This window comes from Gobius niger (genome assembly GCF_951799975.1).
Source record: "Gobius niger genome assembly, chromosome: 9".
Classification (NCBI taxonomy): domain Eukaryota; kingdom Metazoa; phylum Chordata; class Actinopteri; order Gobiiformes; family Gobiidae; genus Gobius; species Gobius niger.
The window spans coordinates 19,094,763-19,115,286 of NC_136860.1; the positions used below are offsets into that span (position 1 = coordinate 19,094,763).

Sequence of the window (20,524 nt, forward strand, 5' to 3'; positions counted from 1 at the left end):
CATTTAGCCACAAAGGCCCACAGATACATTGTTTGCATAACCCTAGGCCCTTAAGGCCATTAAAACAAAAGGAAGGTTTTACTGCCAAATATAGGCTATTAATGTCTCTGTACTCTACTTGGGCCAGAATAGTTTAGGGTGAAAGTTGCAGAAGATACATTCAAATTCAGATTCAGTTTCAGTTTGTTTGCCATTTGCAGTATAAAATCACATTGGAAAAAAGGTGCAAGTAACTCAAAGTGTACTGTCAAACATTCAGTCATAAAACATAAAAGACAAACAAGTCACTAAAAAGTTAAAACCGTTTACAATTGAGTTTAAAAATACATTTGTGAACACAATTAAACTGTAAAAAAGTTGTGAAGCTTAATCGAGTGCATTGTTCAAAGACATCACGGCTTGTGGAAAAAAGCTTTTGCTGTGGCAACATTTACCACATTTGATGATGCGACAGCGCCTCCCAGAAGAGAGAAGTTCAAACAAGTCCCTGGCCGGATACAGCAGATCCTTAAAGATGGCTGAAGCCCGAGAATGAAGTATTTCAGTGAAGTATTTAGTGGGGGCTCTGACTCATCCCATGACCCCGAGGACACAACAGTGTTCTGCAGGGTCAGGTCAGATAAATTATTAGTTAATGAATTGTGAATAGTGAATTAATGGTTAAAAAAAAGTTGATTTGTTTGAAATAAAGGCTAATTGGCCGTTATTTAACTGTTTGAATCAGAAAGGGCTGTGGTTTTAGACTGGGTGGACCAGCACAAGCAGGAGGAGCATATTGGAAAATAGGTTTGGAATCATTGCACTACTAGACTATGCAGCACATTTTTACATTGTGTCACTCAACACTTCTGTTCGAGAAGTTGGCAATTATTATCCACTGCTCTGTTGAAAATGAGCTGCTTGAACCATGGCGGGTGGACTTTGTGCTTTAACTATGAGCTGTTTTTAAGTTTTTAAGATTACTGATTACATTTGTGTTATTTTTTTTGTTAATATGACACATACCCTCTTTTTTTTTTTACCAAAATATGGACCATGGAGAGGGTTTCGGTCACCCAACATCAACACTGACTAACTAACAAGAAGGTTAAGCTTCATTCCTGTAGTCATCCGCCCATCCCTCTGCCTCAGATGATGTTGATTCTGTAAATCATTGGTGTGAAACACATGTTGTCAGTGTAATGTATCTGTCTGAGCTGGTTTTATCTCTCTCTCAACCCTAAAACTAATGGACTATTCGTCTCATAATGTCAGTTTTACAGTTTCTTGCATTCGTCAGTGGGGTGGCAGGTTTTGGGGGCGCTCTCGCTGCCACTGTGTCCAATGAATGGCGGGCGACCAGCAGAGCCTCGTCAGTGATCACGGCCACATGGGTGCTACAGGGGCTGTGGAAAAACTGTGCTGGAAATGCCATCGGAGCGGTGCATTGCCGACCCCATCACACCATCCTGCAGCTGGAAGGTACAGCTCTCATAACTTTTCTTTCAGGGTGCTTTTACCAAGGCATTCAAACAGTCCCGTTACCGTGGGCTCACTGCAATCATACATCTGTGAAAAGGAAAAAAAGTGATTCTCTTAAACAATATTTACATACTTTAGCAACAGCATACTCTCAATTAGAGCTATACTAATCAATGCGTTATATAAAGCACATTTGTAATTGCAGATTTGTATTATTTGCACATTTTGCTAGTCCATATGGATTTCTGTAATAACTTTTAGTGGATTCTGCCCATTTATCAGTAATTTTTATGTGTTATATATGTTATGTGTGGTTTAATATGCTCCTAATGTCATGTTATGGGTCTTTTTATGTTCTGTTCCCCCTTGGTTTTGTTTTGTGTTCTTGTTCCTGTGTCTGTTCATGTTCTTTGTATTTTTATTTTGACATGTCTGTTCTGTCCTTCTGTCTGGCTTTGCTTTGCTTCCCTTATGTTGATGACCTGCCCCGCCCTATGTGTTTCACCTGTTCCCTGTTCTTTGTGTATTTAGACCCCTGTGTTTTCCCTTGTCTTTGTTGGATCACTGTCTTTGTTGGAGTTCGTGTCTGTCTGTGTGTTCTGCTCCTACATGTGTTTGGGGTTTTATAATTTTCTTTGACATTTGTCATTAAATGTATTTTTGCTTAAACTGGCTGTTGAACTGGATTTGGGTCATATTTCCGTTAACCGGGACAAGCTTTTTTACATAAATCATACTTGTATTTGTAAACAATCATTATCTCAGTATTAACTTTGCTGGATTTAACGTGATATTGTGACATCAAAGAATTCCAAAATCATTATTATTTTTTAAGTACAATTATGTGCATTAAGTGCCTTCAATAAACATAATGTTAAACTTTCTGAAAAATAATAGATTATTTATGATCTGCATTGAAAATGTGCAAAGGACCTTGTCTTTGTACCTTAGTCTACTTTTTATTTTGTTGTGACAAACAATTTGACACTTAGCAGCATCTACCTCAAATAACTGAAAGCACATTAGCAGTATCTACCTCATTTAACTCAAAGCATTTTAGTAGTTAAGCACTTTAGCAGTATATACTGCAATTGTGTTTATGACTTGTACGTTTCGTTTTGTCCTTTGTCACATGTTTCATCTATGTTATGTATTTCTTGTGACATGTGCCGTCGGTCTCTCTGTGTACCTGCCGCCCCTAACACATGGGACAATGGATGGAAACTAGACTTGAGCTAAATCCAAGTGTATTTACAGCTCCTGCTGTTCATTAATACATGCAGTCCTATTTAAATAAAATAAATAAATAAAATGCATTTCTTATTTATTCATTGGTTATATGGGGAGTGCATGTTAATGAACACATGAATTATATGTTACATGGATTTTCCTTTCAAATATTATTCACAATTCATGTGTGCAGTAGCTGTAATTACTATGGTGTACGGTACTATGGCTCCATCTGAAGGTGGTGCTGAGGAGGTGGTGACACAAATTATTTCAGCAACAGTCAGATGACAATTGGGATCATTTATCCAGCGTTTTCTCATGTGCAAAATAAGTGGCTCGTCTATGTCAAATTGGTGTCTTTAGCCTAGTTTAAATATAATATTCTTACGCATGCCCTTATAGTCCCATAGTTTAAAGTTTTATAGTTTATTATGTACCTAAAGTTATATGTATTATGTTTCACAATCGGCCGAAAAAAAATCCTAGTTTTGAATCTGTTCATAACCCTGGCAATACAACCAATTCTGATTCTGAAAAGTGTGTCAGCAGCAGAATCATTTGTGCATTTACTTTTGCAGCATTCTCTCATTTATTTATCACATTTGGGGCCTCAATACTGTAATACGTGCAACTTCAAATATATATTAAGTATGGCCACAAAATTGTACATTTTATTTTTTGCCTTGCATGCACTAGTAGCACCTGCCTTGATAAATAATAATAATAATAATAATAATAATAATAATAATAATAATAATAATAATAATAATAATAATAATAATAATAATAATAATAATAATAATAATAATAATAATAATAATAATTCTGGACACTCAAAGATGCTTTACATTGCAGTATTCATTCACGCCATACTCGGTGGTAAGCTACTATTGTAGCCACAGCAGCCCTGGGGTAGACTGACGGAAGCGAGGCAACCACTCTGCACCATCGGCCCCTCCAACCACCACCAACCACTCAGTCACTCATTACATTCGCCAGGCTTCTTGGTGTTACCAAACGGTCTCCCATCCAAATACCGACCAGGCCCTTCCCTGCTTAGCTTCTGAGATCTGATGGGATCAGGCATAGCAAAGGCGATATGACCTCTTTAGTGTGCTCAGCATGTTATTTCTTAACATAATTACCTCATACTGATCATTTTGGACTGAATAACAACACATTTTTGCTATACAATCTTAAAATGATCATGTAAAAAATACTATAACCCCTTCTATTGAATCTATTAAGACACATATTCTGTCAATAAGTGATCCTGCATCTTAGCTGTAGTGCGGCCCATGCTTCTGTGTATTACTCATCAGTGGAAGTGCACAATGTCCAGTAGAAAGTAACATATTGACTCCATTCTGCCTCAGATGCCTATCTGAGTACGATTTGCCCACTGAGTAATTGTATCTTTTTAACTCTTAAGCAGCAGCAGAGACACATGAACCCTTCCAAACCCCAGTGCACCTTCTAGCAAAATATGCGCAAAACTCCTCCAAACTCCTCCCCACCAAATATAAGCGTCCACAACACATTAACTATAAATCACATTCCCATTCATTTAACTAGCCCTGAGCTGTTCTGCCAGCTCGTCACACCGGCAAGAAGGTCCCTACTTGGTCAAAAAGTATGTTCCAGGAGATCGCAGCCTTTATTCTGTCCACCTCAGCCTGGGTCCTTGTCTCTTCCACTTTACCTATGGACTATTGGAAGGTGTCTACGATTGATGGGACAGTAATTACAACAGCCACCTTGTGGTCTAATCTCTGGAAGTCATGTGTCACTGATTCAACAGGAGTCTCCAACTGCAGGGACTTTTCTTCACTCCTGGCCTTGGAGGGTCATTATTTCAATTTGTCATTGTTTATTACTTCAGACTCTAGCAAATTTGATTTTTAACAGAATTCAATGCTAACCACAAATATCACAGATGCGACTTTTGTTTCTCTTCTGCAGCCTATCACTTTTACTGTTAACACTTACATATAGATACAAGATGTAATAATATGTGACATACCATCTGAGAATGTATGTATGATTAGCCTAATTTTGCGATCAGAGCTGCTGACAAAACATTTCTGTCACCAAGTCACGAAAGTAAAGGTAAAATGAACTGCACTGTGCAATTAAGGAACTTCTACAATTATTGCCAGTATATCATGTAGGACAAAAGGCTTTGTCCACCGTGTAGGGCTGAGTACAGTATTGTTTATTTATTTTATTTATTTATTTATTTATTTGATAGGGACAATACATATTGATGAACAGTTGCACATGAGCACTGTAAATATGCCAGATTATAGCAGGGATGCTAGTTTCCATCTGTAAGTGTGAGACAAATACTGTACAAATACAAATCTGTATGTGGGAAAAGACATCAGATTCTCTTTCCATATGTGAGAATTTCACTTTAACTCATTCTATTATTACTAAAGTTATAGGCACTGCACCCACAACAGTTACAACAATAACAACGAAGTATGGTATGTTTCAGAAATTATTGAGAAAATACCAGTTACCAAAATCTGGGCTTCAATACTAGGTTTGGATTATTAAAATTAAAATGTTCTGTTGTTCGAACTTAATAATTCAATAAATCATGTCTCAAAGACACGGTTATTTTCTACCGAGTCAATGTTTAGCCATATATCTTGGAGGTCAATGGCTCTTAAAAAGATTTGCTGAAACACCTCTGGCACTTTCTGACACGGTTGGCTAGTCCCAAGGGTTAACTCCGGGGTAATATTTGCCTGAGAAATAACATTCATAATGACCACAAAACTATTACACTTGCATGTGACAAATTGGCCACCATGGTTTATGTCGCCCACAAGGTCATGCGGCCCTATAGACAGGAAACGCAGAGAGTCTTTAACAAATGATTTATGTTTGCAGGTTACATCCAGGCGTGCAGGGCCCTTATGATTGCAGCAGTCTGCCTGGGATTTGTTGGTTCAATACTCTCCCTTGTTGGAATGAGATGCACCAAAATAGGAGGAAGTGACCAGAATAAGGCCAGGATTGCATGTTTCGCAGGTGTAACTTTCATCCTTAGTGGTAAGTAACTTCAAACATTTCAAAAGGTTTCACAATTTCACTTTTTGCATTTTTTCTTAAGGGCTTAGTTCACTGTCGGCATGTTCACTCTATGCCCATCGGATAACCACAGAGTTCTTTGATCCAGTGTTGGTGGCACAAAAGTGAGTTGACTTGTTGAAGAATCGTGTACATTGTATTACAACTGGGTGTTACGTATCTTTGTATTTCCCAGATATGAGTTTGGAACAGCTCTCTTCGTTGGCTGGGGTGGATCTGTCCTCAGCATTCTGGGTGGATGTATGTTCTGTTGCTCTATCGCAGGGTCTGTCAGCAAAAGGTTTGTTTGATTAATAAATGAAGCAATTTAGAGTAGATGACTGTGGGAGGAGTGGACATTTAAATATACAAATAAGTATGGAAAAAAATTCCAAATAAGCATGTTGAATAATTACTAGTAGTTACTTGGGCTGGGACGATATGTTGATAAGTAATATTAAAATGTGTAAAAAGAAAGAATGTGAATTGAAAGTGCTGTTACTGGAAAACAGTGCATGATGAAAAATACCTCCTAACACAGTATTGATACTTGGTATTGCAGCAAAAAGTATTGCGATCCAAATCCGATCCACTATTTTGTCTCAGCCCTACTAGTTACCATCACCACCATCGGATTTGATTTTTGACTTGGACTCAGTTTCAGATGAAAACAACTTGACCTGGACTTGACTTAAAGCTTATTTTATTTTGCCTGACTGCTCGGACAAATTGAATTGGCTCGGGTCTCCAACTGTATCTGACTATTTTAATATGGTAATCTTTTCGTTTTAGTTTAACAGTGAAATTGTTTGTGTTGCAGCCACAGCCACAGAAGCTATATTCACAAAGGCAATGTCTCTCACATGTCCTCCTACCCAAGAGGACAGACGACATCTGGACCTTTCAGGCCGGTCCCACAGTACAGCGCCTCCTCCAGAAAACAGCACTTTGACAAGAACGAATATGTCTAAAATGTGTGATAGAGTTGCATTTTTAATTTTTTAGTATGAATATTATGTAAATAGAACACATTTATAGAAATATGTTTTGTTGGATTCGCTTTTCATCTGCTTTAAACATTTTCTCATGTTTCAAAAGAAAAACAAAAAACAAAGGCACACTTTTTCTTTTGAGTCAAAGTTCCCCAATGAGCACTTTCCCCAAAAAAACAAATTTTGTCACTGACTTCCTGAGCACTTTTTTTATTTATTTTTATTTTGTCATGTTTGTTGTTTTCTCCAATGATATTTTAATTCCTCTCATTTCTTTTGAAACTGGTCAAACACACCATAGTGTCCAAAAGCTTTGATGTGAACAATGCATCTAAGTATTTTTCACTTTACAAATGATAATAAATACAAAATAATAAAGTAATGGAGTCATTAAAATGTAAAATACTAACAATGTGTTAAAGCACACAGATTTTAATGCTTTGAAAATATATTCCAAGATATTTAGATAAATAACATCTGTTGTAAATAATAATTAAAATTGTACTGCAGTAAAGCAACAATTTTATTGAAGAAATGTTGAGCAGAAAGTCATTTGTGTTAGAATTTTTAAGCTAATGAAAAGAAGTGACATATATAGAGGTAAAGTAATGTGCATTTTAAAGGTATTTACCAGTAGTGACCGAGCAGCTAAGAGAATTGTATGGCTCTTTTCTCCACTTTCTTAGTTAACTTTATACTTCGTTCAAGGTAAATGGTAAATTTCCGACCTCTGACAAGGAAAAATACCTTGGAAACATAATAATGCAAGACCAATGGGACTTTACACATGTTAAAAAACACGCAATAGGTTGGCTTCAAAGAGTTTTGTTGTTTCTAAAAAAAACACTGTTTATTTCAATGATTTATTCCCGTGAAAACACTGTGAAGAGTGCAATATTTGTAACCACACTGGTTTCATGTTATATGTTTTTAAAAGTCTTCGCTGTGAGATTTGATTGACAGGCTGTAGAGCACTTTGGAGGCATTGTTGCTCTTCAGTCCACCTCACGGGGGCAGTGTTCCACACCTTTTGGTCCTTTTTGGGAACATGTTCTCTATAGGACCCCTATTCAAAACTGAGTGACAAATGAAACCACTTTCATAACTCGATGTTGCCCCTCAAACAAATGTTGACATTCAGTCCGGATGCTATGACAAAATGTGCATACACTATATCAAAAGTAAGATGTACAGAGTTCATTTGCAAAAACAGATAAGTGCCATTGAAAAAACTCAACGTAGGCTTCAACATTTCTCTTTACATAGCAGTGTTTTTCATTACCAGATTTGTTTCAGTGCCATAAAAATATTAAGTCACTTGTTCTTAACTAAATTCACACAACTTTTGCCTCATAAGTGGCATCTGTTGCGTGCAATAACAAATATCCAAAACGATTTTGAAAAAAATTCAAGACGGAGATATCTGCTTTTGCAAACGAACTCAGAGATTTAGGTAGTCTTCTATATAAGGTCGGTCAGTTTTATCACTTAAACAAAACAGCACACCTTCTTGTGAAAGATTATGTATTTTTTTCAATCTGAAAGCTCTAAATTCCCCAAAGAAATTTAACAATAAATAAATAAATTCATTTCTTCTGCATGTTGACTGTAAACAGACTCAGTACCCCCATCAGCAATTCTGGCATGACAACAAGTTCATTTCTTGACCAAGCGTGAGGACATGACTTTGCAAACTCATTGCACTCGACCCTTTCTTGATACCTGAGAATGATCAAGGGCTGGACAGAGGGGAAAACTCCTCCCTGCCTAATATAGCAACATAAAACAAAGCACTGAGCTATGTTAGGCTCACTTAAGGTCATCTACTTGATATACCAGCATGTATGTGGAGATCTTTGCCTTTATTCTCACCACTTCAGGCTGGATCCTGGTCATTTCCACTCTACCAACGGATTATTGGAAGATTTCTTCACTAGAGGAAACAGTCATTACCACAAACACTTACTGGTCGAATCTATGGAAGATGTGTGTCACTGATTTCACAGGAGTCTCCGACTGTAAGGACTTCCCTTCACTGCTGGCTTTGGATGGTCTCTATTTTTTTTTTAATCTATTGTCATATTTTAAATTTTAACAATTTATTACACAGACATCATCAAAGAGGTTTTATTCTGATTTTCCCTTCTTTCTTATTTATGTTTACTCACTAAATACCCCCCAAAAAAGTAGTATGTAGTATGTTTGGTTTATATCAGGCAACAGCAAAAATTCCTTTCAGCTTTTTGGCTCCTATGGCTTGTGGTTTTATCTTTATTCTAATCTAACATATTGTCAGAACAGTGGTGGAATAAATAAAACATTAACACTTTTATGTTTAGTGCATAGACACAAACAGACTTTGCAACTCAAATTTCATAAACTCAGTAGAATTTGTGCCATACCCTGCTATTATAATGTCTTTTAAAAATATAACAAATCTCCACAGGTTAAGAAAAAAATAAATCAAATCAAGAGATGAAATAAATTAGAAAAAAAATCCCATTAAATTGCTTTTGTATTTAGTGGATGTAATGGATGTAAAATCTGGCATCAATTCATATTTTGCCATACAGGCCAATTTGGGGTAAAAAAATAAATAATAATAATAAATGGTGGTATATCATGATAATACACAAAGAAGGTTGCATCTTGCGATCTGGAAAAAAACAAGTTAATGCAGTGAAAAAATATAGACCATAAACGAGTCACTGTCCTATGTGTTAAGAATACTGCATAAGAGTACATTTTGCAAGAGCCACATATCAAAATATAAAATATACCAATGTGCCAAACTCAGGCCCTTAGGGTTCCAGGACCCCCAAAAGTGGCCTGGTGCAGAGACAAGTCTGGGAGTTCAGATGGTGAGGTGCATTCTTTTTTTTTTTTTTTTATCAGCCCGAGTGACACATTTATGTCTCTTAAGGACAGGTTGGTAAGGCATACAAGTAATAATTTAAAGCCTAATGTGTTATTCTGCATATACAGCACATACCTGTAGTGTATATACCATACCATGAGTCCATGCAATTTGAGTTTATTTGAATAGCACATTTGAAGACAATTTTAGTTGACCAACATGCTTCACAATAACAACATGTCCATAAAGGGGGTTACTTTGTCCGAACACCAAAATCTCTGTTTTATTTTTGCTCAGGTTCAGAAAGTTAATATCTAGTCAATGTTTAGCTATAGTTTTGGTTGGAGGACAATAAACAGTTAGAGGTCAATTTGCACTTTAAATTCCGTCATTATCACATTATTATTACACCTCGGGCATATTCTGCTTCTATGACCATTAAAAGGTTTACATCAGGGCAGAGCAGGTTGAGTAGTCAAAATATATCCCCAAGCAAAAGTAATGTTTAATAACTTTAACCATATTTTAATCTCAAGCAGAAGTAAAAAGGAGTGACCCATAGTACCTCAAGTTCAAGAAAAAAGTTATAGGTGAAAAGACCTTGAGTGTTGTGATAATGAGCAAATGGACAGAAAAAGTGTGATTTATGTTTTAGTGCTGCCATCAGAACAGACAAAATATATAATAATATAATACCATAATATAATATATATTATAATATAATACCATAATTAGATCAAATGAATATTGTTCAAGATAATATGAAGAAAATCAATTTGTAGTTTATGTGAAATTGTCAAATTTGTCAAATTTGTAAATTGACATGTAGCACTTTACTCCCAGTGAGAAGAGTAACCAAATGTTTTACTTAAGTACGAGTAATGTTATTGCAAAAATTGTTTTACTCAAACAGCAGTAAAAAGTACAACTCCAAGAAGTTCTGTTACTTTAAAAAGTTACTTTAGTGCACGTACCTGCACTGCTCTGATTTCCTTTGAGATTTGTGTTCAAATGTAAAGTGCGTTACAAATCAAATGTTTATTATTATTATTATTATTATTATTATTATTATTATTATTATTATTATTATTATTATTATTATTATTATTATTATTATTATTATTATTATTATTACTACCTACTATCAATTAAATGTAATAAGTACCACCACAAAACCACTCCCATGATTTAGGTCACACACAAGTTCAAGTTTATTAACATATTATTTATGTTTGCAGGATACCTCCAGGTCTGCAGAGCTCTTATGATTACAGCAGTCTGCCTGGGATTTTTCGGTTCAATATTTGCCCTTTTTGGAATGAAGTGCACCAAAATAGGAGGAAGTGACCGGATTAAGGCCAGGATTGCATTTTCGGCAGGTATAACTTTCATCCTTAGTGGTAAGTCATTTCAAACATCTTCAAAGAGGTTGATCAATCCTTGCCATTCAAATCTATATTGTTGTTTCTAATAGGCCTGTCCTCAATCTCATCATGTTCGCTCTATGCCCATGAGATAACCTCAGAGTTTTTTGACCCATTATTTGTGGATCTAAAGTGAGTTTCATTGCTATTAACCTTGCATCATCTATCACAACCTATTGTATTTTATATGTATTTTATATTTGCTAGATATGATATGGGGGCAGCTCTGTTCATTGGCTGGGGAGGATCAGTCCTTCTCATTGCAGGAGGCTGTGTGTTCTGTTTTTCTGTTGCTTGCTCAATTGGCAAAAGGTTTGTTTGAGTAATAAACATGTTTTAACAATCGAAGCAGGAGCCATCCAGACAGACACTATGAGCTGTTTACTTGTAAGTTTCACATGTTAGGAAACACACATAGTCTGAGAGTTTACAGAGTTGGCTTTAGTTAAATTTTTACCTTTGTAATATAGTGACACTGAATGTCTAAATGTTGTTTCAATTTAAAGAAGACCCACATTTATTACTGTGTTGCAGCCACAGCCAAAGAATGTACAAAGGCAATGTCTCATATGTGCCCTCCTTTCTCATGGGACAAGTGAAAACTGGACACCAGAGACGTGTGCCTCAAAAAGGAACCCCCCCACCCCCCGGGAAGCAGCCCTTTGAAAAGAATGAATATGTCTAAATTAGTTGGCAATTTTTATTCTCTACATTTTGTAGCTTTAATAAAAATAATATTGATAATCCTTTGACCATGAGATTGAGTTTATTGATATAGCTATTATTATTATTATTTGATATACTTTTTATTATATAAAACAGATGTTAACTAAGGCTACATACTGAGTTACATCACAACAGATGAAAGCTCAAACTCCTTTGCCAGCCTTTTCGTTTTTATGCGACCATGCCCTCCATTTTGATTAATATCAAGATCCCAGTACCTGAATATCAAAGTAACTATCAACTGAATAATGTGTACACTATCAGTTTTGTATGAGTCATGTAACAAAAAACTGCCATATTGTATAATGTTGCTAATGTAAACAAATGTTAAACTGAATTTAGAAAGCCACTAACTGCTCAGCAATCCAAACTTTTTCACTTTTTGAGAGAATAGAAAATACAACCACAGTGTAATACAACGGAATCCGAATCAAGCATAAAATACAATACCAACTACATAGCAAATCAGTTTGCTGTTCTAATACAGTGCAAAGTAAAAAAAAGTTTTCTAGCAAGTACCGGGCTGACCTAAAGGTAATCTATTTTAGGAAATTTTGAAACTAAATCCTCATAGTCGCCAATGTAGCCTTGACACTTGTAAATGGTTTACTGTATTCTGTGATTCCTGAAAAGAATCTAACCAAAGCTACTTTCTGTGTCCTGCTCACCCTGAGAGGGGTGCGCTTATATCAAGTACACCCCGTCATACAACTTATTCAGAAAAATGTCCTGTCTGACACTATAGACCATGTTGTGCAGGTACACTGCAAAACAGTAGAGGGTAGCAGTGTATAAGCCTCAATGATGTCTTTTTTTTTTTTTTTTAACAAACTGAAAGTCACCCAACTGCATTACCCTGCGAAATGACATCAAAGTTCTCACTGTGAGGTCTGTATCTGTATTCAGACACCTAGCCCTGGTAGTGGTATGTTTAACAAGAATGCCTTGGAAATACAACACATATAGCAGTGGCACACGGAGGTGCTTACACAGCAAGAGTGTCCGGGTTTTCATGTTGTCCCCCGTGTCTGTGTAGGTTTCCTCCCTCTGGGAAGTATGATTCTTCAATATAAATAAAAGGTATACAAAGTTACCTTAAATATATATCCATGAAAATATATAAATATTCCTTTATTGGCAAAAGCTAGATATTACACAAACAACAAAGTGTTACATCTACTGTGTTTTGTTCCCTGATTTGACCTAATTTAGATTACAGTGCACTATTGTAGTGTGGGGAAATACAAGCTATTTACAGTCACTCTTCAGTCACTCTTCATTATCCAAAAAAAGACAGATTAGAAAAATCCATCAAACTGAATATATGGAAATCTAAGTTACCTATGTAACTAAAGTTCTACAATATGTGTGCCGCCCTTAGGCTGCGCTATTGCATATCTCTCGGAAGCCCCAGCTTCCCGCCCTGAGAGGATCAAAGAACTGACCGCTCCAATCATACTCGGGGTCCACTCACCCCTGACCCCTATAAAAGGGGAACTCTCCCTTTAAGCATCTCCTTTGAACTCAGCCATCGAAGAGAGGTCGTGCCTGCTGGGCCTCTAGCTAAGGGCGGCGCACACATTTCGTAGAACTATAATTACATAGGTAACTTAGATTTCTACTTCAATTGTGTGCTTGCCCTTAGGCTGCCTATTGCATAAAGCAACGCGCAGCCGTGGCCGACCAATGTACTCCCAATCTAGCCCCAGGACTATTAAGGTTAAGTTACTTATTATAATATCTAAAGCATACTTACTCATACTGTATATGTGATGGTCTCAGATGCTTTCTCATATACTTTGGAGCTGTGCTTTATGCTGTTTCTGTCTTCCATGTCATCTGCCCTAAAAGGTAATGTATTTAATGATTCCAAAAAGGAATAAAGAAGTACAGCTATTTCAAAAGAATTACTTTAGTACAACAAATCACTAATAATGAATCAACTACTAAAGATCTAGAAACCCATAGCCACTACCACTGTTATATTGCTACCGGTGATGTTACTACCGTTCTACTGTTTTATTGTAACAAAGAAGTTCCAATGCTTCATATAACTTCACAACCATGTATTGTGTTTAACAGTCAAGTGGTGAATGTGTATGGGACGAACACTTACGCAGCCCCGCGCTACCGAAGCCGATCCTTATACACTGGATACTACAGACCTTCATCAAGACAGTATGGGTATTATGGCTCAGGACGGTCCAGCAGCTCCAAGATCTCTTCTCAAGAGAAGATCTCACAGAGAGACGCATTTGTGCAGATGCTTGTAAACGTTTCATTACTTTAGCGCTGGTTCAAATCTATGTCTTATCTTGCTGTTTCTAAATGTGTATTTTTGCACAGTAAGTTTGATGAATTCACATCAGCTTTGCTATATTACTTGTCTACCACTGTTGATTCCCTTGAAAGGACAAATCATGTTTCCATGTGCTAACACAGTGGTGCCCAAAGGGGGGGTCGGGACCCCTCGGTCGTTTTTAGTTTTTAGATTTGGGCAAAGCCGAATTGGAGAAAAGTGTTCTCGGTTAAGGCGGAGGATTCTGCACAAACACCACAGGTGGGCAGTGGTGTGTAGTAGGCTTTAAATAAAGCTATGTTCACATGTATTGTACACATTCCAACTTTTACATCTTTCAATCGTAAAGAATCCAACAAGACACAATGTGATGTGTGAGGCGGCTGAAAGAGTATCTTAAGGTCACAATCAAACTTGTTACATATAACAACAAAATATCTTGTACAGAACACAAACAATGCTGGCAGAGGCACTACATTGTCTTAGGAAACAGGAGCCAACCCAAAACATTATGGCTGCAGCTGAAACTTGATGTTATGTGAAATAATGCGGGTCAGCTTGTGCATGGCATGGGGACTTCAGCGCATCATGCAGGGTGACCTTTAGAAAGCAAACCAGTCAAAGTTTCAGACAAAACGTTCTGTCAAAACGTTGTCAACCGGTGAAGCTAGTGCATTTGCGTGGCCTCTCTTTGTGTCTGACTAACTTATTAGCAAAGATGAAGTACAGAACGGTGGTGATGTACATGGAGATCGGATGCTTTGTGGTTTGCGTGGCCGGTTGGATTCTTGTCTGCTCTACGATGCCGACAGAAATATGGACATGGTCTGAGGTGGACAGTATAGTACTTACCACTTCAAACTACTTCTCAAACCTGTGGAAGGACTGCATATCTGACTCCACTGGTGTGTCAGACTGCAAGGGAATCCCATCCATGCTGGCAATAAACTGTAAGTAACAATATGGATAAATAGGATAACAAAAAACTGTTTCTTGACATTTTATTTCAAATTTAACTGTAGGGGATATCCACATGTGCCGGGCTCTCATCATTATTTCCATTATCTTGGCGTTCTTTGGATCAATCCTAGTCTTAGTGGGCATGAAGTGTACCAAAATTGGAGGTTCTGAGTTAGCAAATGCACGAGTAAGCTTCGCTGGTGGGATGAATTTCCTTATTTCAGGTAGGCAATTTGCATAATCAATAATCAGGTTTTTTTTGTTTTGTTTTTTTGTTACTGTGAGTTAACTTATGATAATGTTTTCATTTTAGGGTTATCTTCTATGGTGGCCTTTTCATACTATGGGAATAAAATTAGATCAGAATTTCAAGACCAAACTTTCAAAGCTCAAAGGTAAGAACAGATGTTGCTTAATAAAACACATAATGTTATTTTGTAGATTACCTGATGTGTGCTTGCATTTGCCAGATTTGAAATAGGAGTTGGCGTCTTCATCGGCTGGGGAGGCTCCACTCTTCTTGTAGCTGGAGGCCTCATGATAAGTATTATATTAGGAATAGAAGGCTGTCGGTCCAGGTACATAATAACCCCATTTGGTTTGGAAATGATTTTGATGATTTTTTAAAATCTAACATTTGCAACCAAACAGGTCAGAGATGTACCCTGCTTTCCCGTTGCCGGAGGCCTACACAGTCGTTCCAACAAAGAAAAGCGTAGTGTCTTCTGCCCCGTCGGTTGTGACTGAGAGCCGGAAATCAAGGCTCAGCAGCAGTAACAGCAGAGCAAGCAGCCTATCTGGAATCAGTAGCACCACAAAGACAACAGCAACAAATGCATATGTGTGATGGATGCATAGATATAATGTTGTAATCTACATTTGATAAGCGTTCAAGACTAAAAGGCTGTGAAATTACTTATTGTTCTTGTGAAGAAAAAAATGAGGATCCGCACAATTCCAAGTAGTGACGTTTCGAGCACCAAGCCCTTCTTCAGACAAATTATTATTCTTGTACCTTACAAACTTAAAATAAATGTTCATAATTTGTGTGTGTTGCGTATTTTTATCCAGTATGTGCACTGTAGTAAAGTTAATTTAGATCTAGTGTTTCCCACAGAATTTCAAGTGTGATAATGGGGACTTGGGCAAGCTTATTTCAATATGTTCTGTCAATATACTTTTCGGACAACAGATGTGACTTTTTGCCTATATTTAATCTACAGTTCCTTTTGGTTGATGGTCAATTTTAAATGTATGATGATCCCTTAAAGGAACGGAGATATGGTCTTACCTGAACTTAGACAAATTGATTCCAAACTGTCTGGTCTTTGTTCGTGCCCTTGGAAAAGCTTGGTCGCTTCTAACTTCACTCCCTTTGGAGCTATTGGAATACATTGGGAGAGGCCAAATGCTAACAACATCTTTGGTCTTTTTGTGTGACTGAGGGCACACAGTTTTTCCATACTGTGATATGTTCTTACCTGAGCTTAGACAAGTTGGTATGTACCCGTCTGGTCTTTGTGTGTGCCCATAAAAGAGCGTGGTCACTTCTAACTTCACCCCATTTGGGAGAGGCCAAATAAGATAAGATAAGATAAGATGGTACTTTATTGATCTCACAGATGGAGAAATTGCATTCAATGAGAGAGCATCCAGCAGCAGCACCCATTCAGTGTGCACCACTCTTTTTTCACTCTTTTTTTTCTTTGGTGAAAGATCGTTGTGTCGCGGCCGCCATCTTCACTGTTTGGTCACAGGAGGAGCACTGGTTGATGGGAAATCCGTAGACGATGACCACGGCGGTGGAGCTCTTGCGCTTGGCCACGATGTTCTTGGCCACACAGGTGTAGTTGGCCGTGTCGGACAGACGCGCCTGCTTGATGATCAGGTTGTGGTCCACGGTGACGTAGAAGTTCCTGTCCTCGGCCGGGTCGATGATCTCGTTGTCCTTCAGCCACTCCACCCGCATGACCTTGGAGGATGGAGAAACTGTAGCTGCCCTCTGTCTCCTCTGATCATCTGAAACGGTGCACCGCCTCCTGGGCTTGTCCCCGTCTCAGAGCGTGGTGTCCTGCACTGGTCAGCTCCACCTCGTCCTTCCTCTTCCTCCTGCACAGCTCCCTCCACAGTCTATCACCATCTCCTCGTTGGTCCCTTTTGTTGATTCCTGTAGCTCCTCTTGTGACGCCTCCTCCGTGCTGCAGGTACGTACAAAGGTTTCCAGAAAAACAACGTGGTTCGCTGAAAAAGGCAAACAATTCACTGAAAAAGGCAAACAATTCAGCTGTACCAGGAGAGAGGGAGGTCACTTCCTGTTTTTGATAGTGACACTCCACAAAATTATTGCAATACTTTTGATATCACAACTTCATAGTGTGACAAACATTACATTAAATGTAATGTATGGTTACATTTTTTTTTTTTTTTACACAATTCATGTGTTCAGTACTATGGCTCCATCTGATGGTGATGCTGATGTGGTGACAAATTATTTCTGCTGCACTCAAATGGCTTGGTGTGCTTAGTATGTTATTTTCATTACCTCATTATTAATAATTTGGAACAGATTGGCAATAACTGCAACTTGTTATACAACAACCCCCTATATGAATCATATTGAAAATAATAAGGTGTTTCACTGAAAGTATTTACATACACATAAGCTGTCAATAAGTGATCCCACCAGTATGCTATTCTTAGTTTTACGGCGGTTCATGCTCCTGCTGAGTATTACTCATCAGGGTGAAAAGTAACATATTCACTGAATTCTGCCTATCTGTGTACGATATGCCCACTGAGTAATTGTATCATCTCACACAGCAGCGGTGTCACATGACCCCTTCCAAAACCTACTGCTCCTTCCTGTGACGTGTGATGAGTCAAGGGCTGAACCTAGAACACGGGCAAAACTCCTCCCTGCCAAATATAAGCGTCCACAACACATGAACTATGAATCGCATCCTATTCATTCAGCTAACCCTGACCTGCTCTTTCAGTCGACCTCAAGGATAAGAAGCTTCAGCTTCACTTCAGGGGCCAAACAACATGCTCCAGGAAATCTTGGCCTTAATTCTGTCCAGCTCAGGCTGGATCCTAGTCTCCTCTACCTTACCCACGGACTATTGGAAGGTGTCTTCTATTGATGGGACAGTAATTACTACAGCCACCTTCTGGTCTAATCTATGGAAGACATGTGTCACTGATTCAACAGGACTTTTCAACTGCAAGGACTTCCCTTCCCTGCTGGCCTTGGATGGTCATTATCATAATTATCTTTTTTTCCCATTTTAATTATTATTGTGTATAACCTCAGATTTTACCAATGCTTTGGTGTTTTATTCTTCTTTTCAAAATTTCATCATGTATATTAATATTATACATAATGAAATTTACAGTTAGAGCTTATGTCACATACTAACCTACGTACATCTGCCACTGCTGCTTTTTTCTTTTCCTCTTCTGTGACTCGAGCTACAGCTTTTACTATTAATACTGCTAGAGATACTACAGATTCTATTATATGCAAATATGCTCCACCTTATATCACAGTTTCCTTTGCTATTTTTCACTATTACTAGGCTAAGCTACACGCTACTTGTTTCTAACTCTTCTATCACTCTTACTCTTACTCTTACTATTACAAACCAACTTTGCAACCAAAGGCAACATTAATGTAGTGTACAATTAATAAGCACTGGTATTAGGAATTCTCACATTACAGTCACTTTGTCAGACACAAGGCCTGTGTCTGTGTGGGCAGTTGAAAAGGCATGCTATGTGTATATTATTTTCATCATTCTATCTAATATTGTGAAGGTTACTAGGTACCATCACTACTGGCACCGCACCAACAATAAAATTCTGAAATATTAAACTAAGAATTTATCAGAATAAGATAGGAAAATGAAATAGATTACTAAATGTACTGCTAGTGATGCAACCACTTTCCCACTACTTCAATATTGGGTTTGGATAATTAAAATATAGGTTGCTTTTATTAAATCATGTAATAATGGATCAAAAACGTGGTAATTTTCTTTTGAGTCAATGTTTAGCCATAGTTCTGGGAGGTTAATGGCAATAAAAAAGATTTATGGAAACACCCCCGGTGTTTTCGAGCATGGCTGACTAGTAACAAGGGTTAACTGCTGGGTAATATTTGCCTCAAAAATCACATTCACAAAGACCACAAAACAAATATACTTGCATGTGACAAATTGGTTCCCATCATTTCGTTCACCCACAAGGTCAGCTGGCTGAATACACAGGAAATGCAAAGATTATAACAGATTATTTATGTTTGCAGGTTACATCCAGGCGTGCAGGGCTCTTATGATTGCAGCAGTCTGTCTGGGATTTTTCGGTTCAATTTTCGCACTTGTTGGAATGAAGTGCACTAAAATAGGAGGAAGTGACCAGAATAAGGCCAGGATTGCATGTTTGGCAGGTGTAACTTTCATCCTCAGTGGTAAGTAACTTCAAATAGTTCAAAAAGGTTTCACAATTTCAATACTTACATTTCAAAATTATCATTTTTTTCCTAGGTGTTAGTTCGCTGTCGGCATGTGCGCTCTATGCCCATCGGATAACCTCCGAGTTCTTTGACCCAATCTTTGTGGCACAAAAGTAAGTTTACTTGTTGCAAACCGGCCAGAACGTAGTGCAGAATGTATTGCAATGATGTATCTTTGTATTTCCCAGATTTGAGCTGGGAGCTGCGTTATTCATTGGCTGGTCTGGATCTGTCCTCTGCATTCTGGGAGGGTGTATGTTCTGCTTCTCTATTGAAGGCTGTTTCACTAAAAGGTTTGTTGGAAGAAGAAACATGTTTTTGATAATCAATGGCGGAAAGAGAAGTTAAAATGTTTGGAGATTGGATAAACTTCTGATCTATCTGAGAACTCTTTTTACATATGCATGGTTCAGAAGTAGATTAAGGTTGGGCGTCCCACATTTTCTTCCTTTAGGTGTAATGTGGATGTTCAACAAAAACAATCATTCAAACTTTCTAATAGGAATTATTCCTTTCCCAACTTCTTTCCAGCAAAAAAGTATTGAGTTCTTTCCACTTTTGATAATAATGTAACTAAATATTGTTGCCTAATCATGTGTTTAAGAGCTATTTGTGTTTTTGCTTTTTGTTGCAACCACAGCCAGAGAACCTACATTTACAAAGGCAACATCTCTCACGTGTCCTCCTTCCCAAAAGGACAGGCGACATCTGGACACCTCAGACCTGTCCTTCAATACAGCACCTCCTCCAGGAACCATCATTTTGACAAGAAAGAATATGTTTGAACCATATGAGACGCGAAATTATAGAAAATGACTCATCCAAAAAAAAGTGTAAATAGTTAGTATGTGGAACTGTTCTTTATCCAATTTTCTTTTCATATAATATATGATATATCTTACAGTACTCATCAGTTGTTATCTATGACAATGGCATAACTATATTCTCCAAAATTTCAATTATAGGCTATTTGAAAAAGAG

General features: G+C 37.6%; 3 protein-coding genes across 3 annotated transcripts; all 3 read left to right on the forward strand.

Moving 5' to 3' along the window:
- Positions 1 to 1,327: 1,327 nt before the first annotated feature.
- On the forward strand, positions 1,328 to 20,328 carry LOC306968061 (claudin-10-like; the record flags this gene model as incomplete). Its single annotated transcript, XM_079563303.1, has 6 exons — positions 1,328 to 1,489; positions 18,085 to 18,286; positions 19,337 to 19,498; positions 19,575 to 19,656; positions 19,732 to 19,836; positions 20,184 to 20,328. 6 exons carry the CDS (start codon positions 1,328 to 1,330, stop codon positions 20,326 to 20,328), a joined length of 858 nt encoding a protein of 285 aa, XP_079419429.1.
- LOC306968062 (claudin-10-like) lies at positions 1,360 to 6,743 on the forward strand (the record flags this gene model as incomplete). Its single annotated transcript, XM_079563304.1, has 5 exons — positions 1,360 to 1,461; positions 5,593 to 5,754; positions 5,816 to 5,897; positions 5,969 to 6,073; positions 6,593 to 6,743. The coding sequence occupies exons 2-5, from the start codon at positions 5,619 to 5,621 to the stop codon at positions 6,741 to 6,743; spliced, it is 474 nt and encodes a 157-aa protein (XP_079419430.1). The 5' UTR covers positions 1,360 to 1,461; positions 5,593 to 5,618.
- Positions 8,605 to 15,877, forward strand: LOC306968291 (uncharacterized protein; the record flags this gene model as incomplete). Its single annotated transcript, XM_079563633.1, has 9 exons — positions 8,605 to 8,815; positions 10,860 to 11,021; positions 11,096 to 11,177; positions 11,253 to 11,350; positions 14,784 to 15,020; positions 15,093 to 15,254; positions 15,344 to 15,425; positions 15,501 to 15,608; positions 15,682 to 15,877. The coding sequence occupies 9 exons, from the start codon at positions 8,605 to 8,607 to the stop codon at positions 15,875 to 15,877; spliced, it is 1,338 nt and encodes a 445-aa protein (XP_079419759.1).
- Positions 20,329 to 20,524: the final 196 nt, after the last annotated feature.